Genomic DNA, 11,800 nt, shown 5'->3' with positions numbered 1-11,800 from the left:
GAAAGCATTTGTTAATAACTACTTCGCCAACGATTATTCGAATAGGCATTTATAAATTATTTTGACGGCTCAAAAGATTTTAACTTGTGAAACATTGCAAAATAATGAAAATATAAATTCAGAAAAAATTTCAATAACCAATCCTTTAATGTGTCGTACTATTTGACTAAGGTAAAATATAACAGGAAGTCGTTTAACAAAATGAACTTCCATTACACAAAATTCCAGGCAAATGAGACAATAGAAAGTAAAAAATATTAGAATATTTGTAGGGAGCAATCATCATCCAAACGACACAATCAACTATAGCAGCTTCAGCTGCAGTAACCACAGGTCGCTGCATTTTCCCTTAAAATTGCAGCTTGTGTTGGTTGATATGGTACATAGTCATTTACAATTGGGCTCATTCTCAATAAATTAAATAATGGATCAAGTAAAAAACTGTCTCGCTACTTTGCCTTGCATTTGCGCTTTCTTTCTGTACAGTTCAATCAGCTGGATGATTACAAGTTGGACCACAAGCTCCCTATGATAAAAAGAAAAGAAGCCATTGCCAAACATAATCAACATGCTTATCATCGCAAGCATAAATGACAGACTTATTGCCTGTTACAAGATCATCTATCGATTTTTTGTTTGTTGCTTCGCTAAAAAACTAAAAATAGTTACAGGCACTTACGTTAACTGCAGATTCAAGGGCTATGCAATTTCTGTAGCTGGTCAACCACATCACAGGAACTGCTGAATGGTTGGAAATCAGATCGGTGTAGTACAGTTCCTTGGATATGCCTGGAGCTATCTGGTTGAGAGTCAATCATAGGTTTTTTCTTGGATGAATAACAGTGGTGAACACGGACTCGGTGATTTCTTGGCTGGATAGTGTAATTGCCATGCACCTTAACAACCAAAATAGCTTCCTTGTCTCTGGAGTCTTCGCACCAAGAATTTTGTACAACGCCATCAACAAACTCTTCCAGAGTCTGAAATTCCTCATGATGCACTGATACTTCAACAATTTGATCTGGTCTTATTATACCAGTTGCAGGACTCACCTGAATCATAAAATTAGCAAGTAACTATCGTATGGTGCATTGCAAAGGAGAGATGCCCTATTTGAAGCAAAAAAACAAAGTAGGATGTTGATCCACATTTTTGTAAAAAATCCAATAGTCATAGCCATTTTTTTCTAGAGGAGATTTTGGTTATCTTTTTTTTAAATTGCAGATCACATCAAATGATGCAGCTGTAACAGCTCAGCCGCAGTGGCCACTATAACTACCACTTTTCACAGTAGAGCCTCTGTTTAGTCTCCTCACGTAGTAAGTTTTTTTTGTGTTCTCTCTCCCACCTATATTTGTTCCTAATCTTATCTTGCACTCATCAGCCTTAACATTCTTATCTACACCACACTTGAGGTTATATTTATAGTAATTAATACAATTTATTTTTTATCTTTAATTAGCCTGTACAGATTCTTAAACTCTAGAGAATTATAAAGTTTTTAGACTCTTGAGGTTCCTGAATGAAATGTGATAAAGTATATATAGGAGTGATTTCATCCATTGTCACCATCATATTAGAAATAAAAATTACTTTTTAGTTTGACTTTCAAATCTCTCTAGTTTTCAAGTTCCTTCCATAGCCATAAATATTGTACAAAAAAGAAATTTATTTTAAATAAAGAATATCACCTCAAGCCACCTTGGGAAGCCAAAGGAACCTCTCAACTGATGGTTAGTAGCCTTCTGATCCCCTGTAACAGTAGACTGACCTTCACAAATTATTTCAAACAAAGCATTGCCTTCTGCACATTTATTTGTAATACGCAAAATTAATGTGTCCTGGTTTTGAAGAATTATGTTGTTTGTACTAATGATAGTTTCAGGAATCTTGCATAGTTCTTTCAGAAGATATTTAATTTTCTCATTTGACTCAAGAATCTCTCCAAACTCCTGCCTCCGGATTGGTTCATCTACTCGAGCAATATCTATAGAAAATATGCAGCGGACAGGCTTGTGGTCACTATCTGTGACATCCATGCAAGCTTCATACCTATTGAAGGTTAGATGGCATTAATCAAAACACAAAATGAAAGGAAAAGATAGTACTTCCCACTTATGCTTTTCTAAAATATTTTAGAGCGCAATGATAAACAATCAGAAAAGTTTAAATTATATTTTGGCCCTATATTTCAATTGGGTCCTGAATGCAAAAAGTTTTCAATTCAGTCCTTGTATGTACAATTGTTGGGAAAGGAGGAAATCAGAGACAAGATTAAATCCATGTGTTTACATAACAGAGTCTTGACTAAATAGACAAAATAATGATTACAATTTACAAGAATCAACAAATATCCTAATTACCTACTGTAAATACAAGGTATGGTTAGTCTGTTTACATTATTTACATATGTTCTAACACTTTCCCTTAAATTGGAACATATAGGTCATATGCACAAAGTTTGGTACATATATTAACTTATTTGAAGGACTCTCAAAGACTCAGTAAGAAAACATCTGTCAATTGATCATTTGATGTGTGTATAAGACCTTTTAGTCTCATCATGAAACACAGAATAGGAGGCAATAGGCAATGCAGGTTGATGATCACAAATTGTGTCATTTGCAAAATCTCATCAAAGCAGAGTTGAAATTGGTATCCAGAATTGAAACACAAATGTCACAGGGGGGGGAAAGGCTGTAGTGGGCCGAGGCCAGTAGTGGATCCACCAGGCATACATGGAATAGGATTGCCTCCCATCAAACTCTAACTAACAAGTTTAGGAAAAAGAAAATGAGAGATGCATGATTGGATTCGTGTGTCTAAATTATATAGGCATAAAGTATATTTACAAGAGAGGATAAGCCCTGGGCACAATGATAAAGTTATGCCTTGATGACCAGTAGGTCATGGGTTTGAATCCAGAAACAACCTCTTCACATATGCAAGGTAAGGTTGCATACAATGACCCTTCCCATACCTTCGCATAACAAGGAGCCTCCAGGCACTGGGGTATGTACATACGTTAGTTAAAGTATATTTACAAGAATACAAGTACCACAATTGCAAGATATGTTTAGCCTATACATTATTTATGTATCTTCCAGCCATAACCATTTTCAATGTCATCCCTGAAATCTGTTTCTTTTATAAGACTGTTCAGTTAGCATGTCGTTATTGTGAAGTGCAGGGGCCAAGCAGAAAATGATTGTCATTTACAAGGACAAAAAAAACATAACATATACAGTCTCTACACATGATACTTATAATTGCTCCCTACAATTTCTTGTGCTATAAAAGAAACAATACTATAACAAAAACACACAATTTATGTGACCAACTTGGAAATAATTACACGTATAGGGACTAAATTACAGCCTGTTTTGGTATATGGATCAAATTAAAAATGAATATTATATATAGATAGCATAAACGTTTTAGCCACAAAAATAATACGATGATATGCAGCCAAAATATGTTATGATTCAAGGGTGGTAGTTATATAAGTCACTAATGATGCCAACTCTAGCAAAATTATTTTTGGCTACCTAGCTTTTTCATTTTCAGAAATCTGTAATTCAATTTTGACTCGCTTCACATGTCTCATAATAAAGAAGTCCCCTTTTCGGTACAGGGATCAGAGACTGCTAAGTGAGTTCAGCACAAATTGCCAAGAAAAATATAACTTATCTAAGAAAACATATACACAGTCCTTCTAGCACGGTGTTTTACTCCATATACCCAAATAACAATAAAATATAACCAATTAGAGCACTCACTGTAATACTGAGGAGACAATGGGACACTCTAAACTGCAATCAGACAACAAAGAAGTGCAGCTATCACGATACAAAATTCTGTCACACCAAGCAGGGATGCGTTTCTTTTCCCCAGAATCATACCCTTCAAGAAACAGGTCACACAATCTGAAGTCATACCCTTACAAATCTTGAAGCAGCAATGATTGTTACTTGAAATAATTCACCTTTCAATATCTAATTGTTAAGAGTTTTTTTTTGCCAAGTTTTAGCATTAGGTTATTGAGAATCCAGATGTACTCCGTACTTCATTGTACTGCACTCTTAACCTAGTAATATATATATATATAGGGAGACCGTGCCATTTAGTTTATCCCATTACAGTATGATTTTCTCCTACCTCCCTCACTCTCCCTACACTAATATTCTAGTCTCTAAAGCAAGCCTCTACAAGTTACAAGCACCCAAAAAGATAAAAAATTTAAATCCTATTATTCAGTCTCTGATATCCTTTTTATCTCTTCCCTATCTGTTCTACAATTTTAATAATTCATATAAAGCCATCTGTGAAGAGGACTGAAAATCATTACTTATGGTGTGGTCGGAATTTTTCACTTCATAAAAATCTGGATATATTTTGTTCTTTTCTCCTACCCTGTGCATGTTATTGGTCTACAAATAAAAAATCTTAGGAATTGGAAGTGCATAATTTGCAGAAATGCTATATTCCGGAGTCATGATTAAAGCAGAAATTTAGCAACCCAGTCCACATCTTTTATACTTGACTGTTTCCATCTCACTTTTTAATGCTAAAGTTTCTTTTCAAGTTCATGAGACCATTTGTGTGTTTTTGTTTTGGGCGGGGGACCAACCTGCCAAACCAACTTGGTGCCGTTCAAACTTGTATGTGGGAGGAAATGTTATAATTGCTTCACGCATTCCTTGGAAGACATTCCCAGCTTCCATTTCTGCTCGAAGTTGGTCCCTTTCTCTAAGCCAATCAAAGCATCTTTGAGAAACAAAATCTCTTGCTTCGTCATAAGAAATGTCATCAAGTCGATAATTAAAATCACCAAGAAACACAACCATGTCTGCCTCAGATAACTCGGGCATCCCTTCTGCAGACTGGAAACCAATCTCAAGAATCAATGCTTCATCCAACTATCTGAGTGCATCATAAAGCATCACTTATATGAATAAAGTGGACAGCATCTACATACATTTGTACCACGAAACGTTGGAACAGAAGATGAAGTGCCAGCTGCAACAGAAAGGCCCAATGGCAAGCCAGATCTATAAACCGGCCAAAATAAATACATAGATAAGGAAAGTGAGAAGATCAGGAATAGGCACAGCAAAGTACCAGCTGTAGTATTTAAGAGGTTTGTTGGCCGACTGAAGGACATTGTTCGGTATACATGATCAAAATCTGCGTTGCGACGACCAACTGCATCTAAATGTGCAGCAAAGTGACAATTAACAAAGCACATTATCCGATCATACACTCTAATTCTCAAACCAACAGCTCCCTGGTGAAACAAACATCTCCTATGTCAATGGTCAAAACAGCAAAAACTGAAACAAAAAGGAGATACCTATAAAAAACTATTGTTAACTGGGAAAAAAAAATAGCACACCACACATATAATAAAACAGGTGATGGTGTTGCCAATAGAACCTCCATGGCATGGCATGGCATGGCATGGCATGGCATTTTTGGAGAGGTCACAGCCATAATAAAACCAAATATGGCATGGTATTCAATGTGGCACCACCTTAGTTGTGGTATCCATGGCATGTAGCATGAGCCATACCAAAGTGGTTGAAAAATGCATGGCACCTAGCTTGAGTTCCTTCAAAGATCTTAAGAGCAGAAAGCTTCACTGACAATGTCGGAATCATCATTGAAGTATGAAACCTACTCCATACTAGATTTTTTTTCATTGTTTTGATTTTGTTGCTGAAATCACATAGAAAATTGCTGTGTTCTGTCTCTCCCTGTTTCTCCTTTTCTTCAGTTATAATATATTCAGTTTTACATAGTTCTATATTTTTTCTTTTGATGAAATGGTTTCATGCTTCAATATGGCAACTAGCATGCCATGTGCTATGGCGCGCACTTACTACCATTGGCCTCCATATACCACAGAAAACACTGCAGTGCATAGCTGAATGGTAATTTTCAATATTTGGAGCAAATTAATAATGAGTACACTATAGCATGTCATGTCATAACTGAAACACAAATATTTCCAATATCTATGAGAAGACTTGCAGGTCCCATTGGCTTTATATGTGTGTGTTGCATAATGATGAAACTCAAGCCAAAGTCATCAACTAACATCATACTGGCTATCTCTCTTATGTGGACACAATTAGAGATAAAGTTTTAATTGTTACGTGATATGTTACTTGCAGACCACACAGAAGCAAATCACGTCATGGGCTTGCATTACAGAACTTGTAGAATGGAAATCTCTGACTCTGTTTGCTTTTACTTCGAATTGCAACACTCCATAAAATCTAGTAGAGAATCTAGCAATAGCCTGATATTTAAATATCCTTGTTAGACTGTTCAATGAAACCAAAGCTGACAATTACGAGATCCGTGATCATGAGAAACTGCCACATCTTAATACACCCTTTATTAGCAAAAACAGAGTGATAGAATCATAGATAGAAACACAAGAAACTAAGTCAAAACTAATATGAAAGGCAAAACAGCAGAGCAGACAGTGCAGGCCCACCTTATTGCCAATAGCACGTCCAAAGCCACATGGAACTGCTGCCACTTCGACATCCCCAACATGAAATCTAATGTTGGTTTTAACCCTGAAAAAGAAAAATTCAACTACTTTAGGCAAAGAGAGCAGCAAGGAAGAATTTAGATAACAAAGACAAAAATTCAAATCAAAGGAGGAAAATAGTTGATATTTCTTTTCAGGACACAATTAGGAACCCAATCTTTAGTGATCCATATCCATATCTACTAAATCAAAATAGAATTCATAATAAGTAGGAAGGAAAGCAGAAAATAATCTAACATAATACAAGCAATTTAGCAGACCAATGCATGCTCAAATTGCTAAAATTTAACACATGTCATATTGCCTTAACAAACAACAGGCATTATTTCTGACATAATAAAGCTTCACCAGCTCACATCTACTCCTACTCATAGATACTCACCACACAGCAATGACCAAGCCAGCAAGTTGCCTGGATCCAATACGTTCAAATGTTGAACCTTCATCTAATGTTTTGTCTATCATATCCAGCCACCACTGCCCAACAGAACTTCCCTCCAATCCTACCTATATATTTGTGAGATGGGGGCATAGAGGAGGGTTATGAGCAAGAAAAGTTAGGCAAAACCATTCATTGTACTATATATATTTATATGTATATACATAACAACACGATGACTGTCATGACAGAATACTGACAATGACGCATGAACAATCCAACCATCCGTAAAATTCCCATTGAATAAAAATCACAACAGAAATCTATAACGATTTTCAGTAACCAATATGCTAATCAGAAGAAAATCATTTTGACGTGGAGCTCTATTATAATAGATCAATCCAAGAATTTTTCACCCAGTCCCCTCCCATTGCTCTTTTTCTCTTGTCTAGTTTTTATAATGACCATGTCGATCTTGTACTCAAGTTGTCTCAAAGGACATGTTGGACTCATTGATGTGCTCAAAGTTGAAAGTTAAACCTTATCAAAAAGAAAAAACTAACCATAATTCACACAGCAACTGCTTCCCTTACAACTACTAGTTCTCTAATAATAACATAGTACCAATTTTCTAGTATTATTACAGAAAATGATGACTTACCGTTTCTTTAGCTGCAGACATTGCAAGAAATCCAGCACCCATTTCAACCTCTTGCAACCCAACAACAACAAGGCTAACATCTGAGGCCACAGAACCTAGCCATGAAGTAAGGGAATCTAGAGATGCTTTTCCTTGTCCAACATTCCAGGTACCACTCAATATTTTTATATTTTCTATTTTAGTATATAAAAATTCTTTGCCACCCAATTCTGAACGCAATATGCTATCAAGAGGTCCTGGGGAGGTGATGTTCCATCCACGAATGCCACCATGGTTAGCCAATGCAAATACATAACCAGCGCCAACTGTCATTTTTACAATTGGACTGCCATGAGCCACCCATCCCCCAATCAGACTACCCTTGAGGTCCAATACCTGGACAGTGCCAGACACATAGCCTACCCAAATTTGCATGCCAAAAGTACAAAAACACTGAATGGAAGATGAATGGTAGAGAAAATCTTGTATGCGATTGCCATTTCCATCCCATTGCACCAGTAAGCCACTTGTACACCCTGTCCAAATCATTCCATCTATTGTTACCACTAGTGCTTCAGTTCTCCGGTTATCATCCCCAAAGCCTCCCTTTGCTGCAACTCGACGAACAGCATCTGCTGCCCCCATTATGGCATTACGTGAACGCTGAAAGAACCCAATGGAACTTTGTGTTTTGTCTTTCCTTGAACTTGAAATAAGCTCCACTGAAAAGTCTTGAATTGAGGACACATCCAACCGATTCTCAATCTGTCCATCTGAATTGAAAACTTTCAGTAGCTCTCTTGTACGAGCATCCCTACAATTTAACAAGCACTAGAATACATTAAGTGAAAGGTATTAATATGCACACACAAGTAATGCAAAAAGAAAAGAGTAAGGATCATATGACACTGAAGTCTTAGTCTATTTAAGATTTCATTATACATCCCATGCACATAGTTATATGATCCTTAATATTTCATAAGGATTTATATCATAGAACCAATGTCTTGCTATTAGCAGGATTTAAGCCAGTTCATAGAAGTTTAAAAGAATATCTGTCCGTAAATTAAAAGGGCTAAGGCACCTTCTTAATATAATAATAAACTAGCAATATATTTACTATATTAAAATAATAAATGTGTATTTACTATTTACTATTTTTTACAAAAGTAAGTTGTGCCCACAAGATAAGAAAAATCCTAAAATAATTAATTACACTTGAATGCCTAAATATAAAAGAATCAACCCATACTAATGTTCAATACTAACACCACAAGAGTTTTGGAGGGAAAATCTCACCACAAAGCAAATGAAAAATAGCCAGCACTCCACACCTTTGCTCTCGAATTATCAGATACTAAGTACTTTACATCTGAAGTTAGCATGTTACTGAAGCCATTTGTAGATAGCTGGCTCCTCAAGTCAACATAGGACCTCTCCACAAATATGGCAGCACTGTGCCTTTCCTCCTTTGTAAGATGAATAGATTTTTCAACAGCCTCCAAAGGCCATATTTTTATACCTCCTCCTTCTGAACCCGACCACAGATCCCCTGGATTAACAAAATGCAAAGGAGAGAATAATGTATAACATTCACAACAAGCATGTGAATAAACCAACGAACATCAGATCCCACAGGTCATTTATTAGAATTTCTTTCATATTAATATTATTAGTAACCAAAATATCAGCACTTAATTTTCATAAACTTACACCACAAGTAATCTTAATAAGTTTGGATTAGCTAAGTACACATTTGAGTAAACAATTTAATTAAGTGCTTATTCAAAAAGAGCTTATCACATGAGAGCTTATGCCATAAGCGCTTGAAAAACATCAATGCAAAATTATTGAAATGGGATAAAAAATACTAAAAAAAATCATAAGATACTTTTATAAACTTAACCAAATACCTTCAATTTTCAAGTTAAGTGCCTACATCATAAAACAAGTCCAGAGAAGTTTTGCAAAGGTTTTTCCAAATGCTCAAAACAGCTTATAATCAAAATCGTTTGACCCAACTTATTTTGGACTTTTAAAAAAGTAGCTATTGTTAATAAAGAAAACTTAATGAACTTTTTTAAGAGAAAAAAAAAACTAGTTTTAGAAGCTTTTGAATTCTACTTTCCCTTTTTCTTCTTTATTTTAAATCTCAAGATCCAAAATACACTATACACGAAATTTAAAATTAAACGTAACTTTTAGTATTAAAAAATTACTCCCTCTATTTCTTTTTACCTGTCCATTTAAGAAAATAACACAGATTAAGGAATGAAATTAATATCTTCGTTTATATTAAAATTATTTTTAAATTTTTAACATCAACTCTCCTATTTTATTTAATTTTCCATTTATGATAAGTATGTAAAGTATTTAAGAAATAAGTGAAGATGAGAACATACTAAAAAAATAGTAATTAGGTTGTATGTATTATATAATGTAAACTCTTATTCTTAATTTCATCCCCTAATTTAAACTCTTACTCTTACAAGCTAATTACTATTAAAAAATTAGCTTGATAACACCTAGGGTTTAAAATGTATTTTCCTTCATCTCTAGGTATTAAACTCTTGACTTAAAATTTAAACTCTTATTCTTAATTTCAATTTTTTTTATAAATTATTTGTAATGTCAATTTTAAAGCATTAGCTTGAAATTGCCGGGGGTGGGAAATCAAGCTAAACACCTCTAGGGTAGCAGATAAGAACTAAAATTATCATAATCTAGACTAGGCAAGCCTAAGTCTAACAATAGTAATTAGTAGAGTAGTGAAGAGTGAAGGGTGACCGTAAGAGGTGAAGGTAAGGGAAAGAACAGGTCCACGGTGAGCATGCCAAGACAAGCTTTCCGTAAACCGATTGCTCCAATCGCAGTTGTTGTTGTTGTTATCATCGTCATCATCATCCATCTTCCAGCACCTAATCTTCCCATCCTTATGTCCACTCCAAACCAACCTGTTCCCCTCATCCGCAACCAAACACAACGTTGGTGAGGTCCACACCGACTCTCGAAACGGCGCACTCTCCTCGTCGCCGTTCCTCGCAACCACTCCTTCTTCTTCTCCTACGCCGCACCACGACGCGTACAGATCCTTGAAGTTCCAGAATCTTACCCCGCACTCCGAAGCCGCCCATAGCTGCGACTCGGTGGAAACAATGTTCCTCAGGAAACGTCCAATCTGAGTCTCTCGCAGCGGGTGCGGCCGCAGTTCAAGGCTCGGCGGCCGCGCCGGGTGCACCGCGCCGCGAGCAGGGAGGCGGAAGATGCCAGCGCCGCCGCCCTTCGCGACGAACTCCGGCAGTTGCGCGGCGCGGGAGCCGGATGAGTGGCGGCGGTGGGCGTGGTCGGAGGAGAGCTTCCGGTCGAGGAACTGGAGCATGTAATCGAGACGGCGGTTGGTGGATTGGATAGAGTGGGAGGGCGAAACGTCGTCGTCGGAAGAGGAGGAGTGCAAGTATATTCTAGAAGAAGTTTGGCGGTCGAAGGAAGCGACGTCGTTTTGGCGGAGTGGTGACGATGATGGATCCATTGAATCGAAATTCGGAAAAGTGTGCGATGTGAGGGAGTGGAAGCAGAGACGTACAGACAGACCAAGCAAAATTCCAGCTGAGATGAGACACCTCACACCTGTTCCAATAACAACAATACGCACTATCATTTCCAGTCAATTATTGATTTCAAATTCAGATTAATTAATATTGTACTTTTAATTGATTCGTTAGAATGATTTTATGAAATATAATAAATTTTTACTATTTGTTTAAACTTTTTTCTTAAATATTAAATATGCACGTTACCAATGTTGGTTTTTTTTAATATTTAACTATTTTTGCAATTTGTTTAAACTTTTGTCTAAAATATGCACGTTACTTAGATTGGTTTTTTAAAATATTTAACTATGTCTCTTGTTTATATGCGGTGCCGCCAATGGCAAGGCCAATTAGGTCATTGTCTTGGACCTCCCACAACAAGCTCTTAATTTTATATACTTTTATAAAAAATTAATTTAAATTTAAATTATTAGGTAATACGTTTTATTATATCATTTATTATTATTTTGTTAGTAAAATTATCAAATTTTAATATAAGTATACACATAGATATATCATAAATCATTTGATAAGTTTATAATTCATTTGAAAATTATAGAAAAATTAGTTTCCATTCACTTTAAATTAAAAAAAATCATATTAAAATGAATATAGTGATTAAATTT

The 11,800-nt window shown here is 35.9% G+C and overlaps 1 protein-coding gene across 1 annotated transcript; it reads right to left on the bottom strand.

Annotated features, from left to right (window-relative positions):
* Nucleotides 1-134: 134 nt before the first annotated feature.
* On the bottom strand, nt 135-11,253 carry LOC114403244 (type II inositol polyphosphate 5-phosphatase 15-like). The gene is made up of 12 exons (XM_028366068.1): nt 10,372-11,253; nt 8,884-9,136; nt 7,606-8,398; nt 6,948-7,072; nt 6,506-6,590; nt 5,122-5,287; nt 4,979-5,019; nt 4,631-4,883; nt 3,780-3,903; nt 1,692-2,052; nt 680-1,052; nt 135-526 (listed from the first exon to the last, which is right to left on the bottom strand). Exons 1-11 carry the CDS (start codon nt 11,240-11,242, stop codon nt 693-695), a joined length of 3,432 nt encoding a protein of 1,143 aa, XP_028221869.1. The 5' UTR covers nt 11,243-11,253; the 3' UTR covers nt 135-526; nt 680-692.
* Nucleotides 11,254-11,800: the final 547 nt, after the last annotated feature.

Source organism: Glycine soja, chromosome 20 (genome assembly GCF_004193775.1).
Source record: "Glycine soja cultivar W05 chromosome 20, ASM419377v2, whole genome shotgun sequence".
Taxonomy (NCBI): Eukaryota; Viridiplantae; Streptophyta; class Magnoliopsida; order Fabales; family Fabaceae; genus Glycine; species Glycine soja.
Note: the sequence above shows the minus strand (reverse complement) of the source record. Positions and strands in the feature narration are given on the sequence as shown.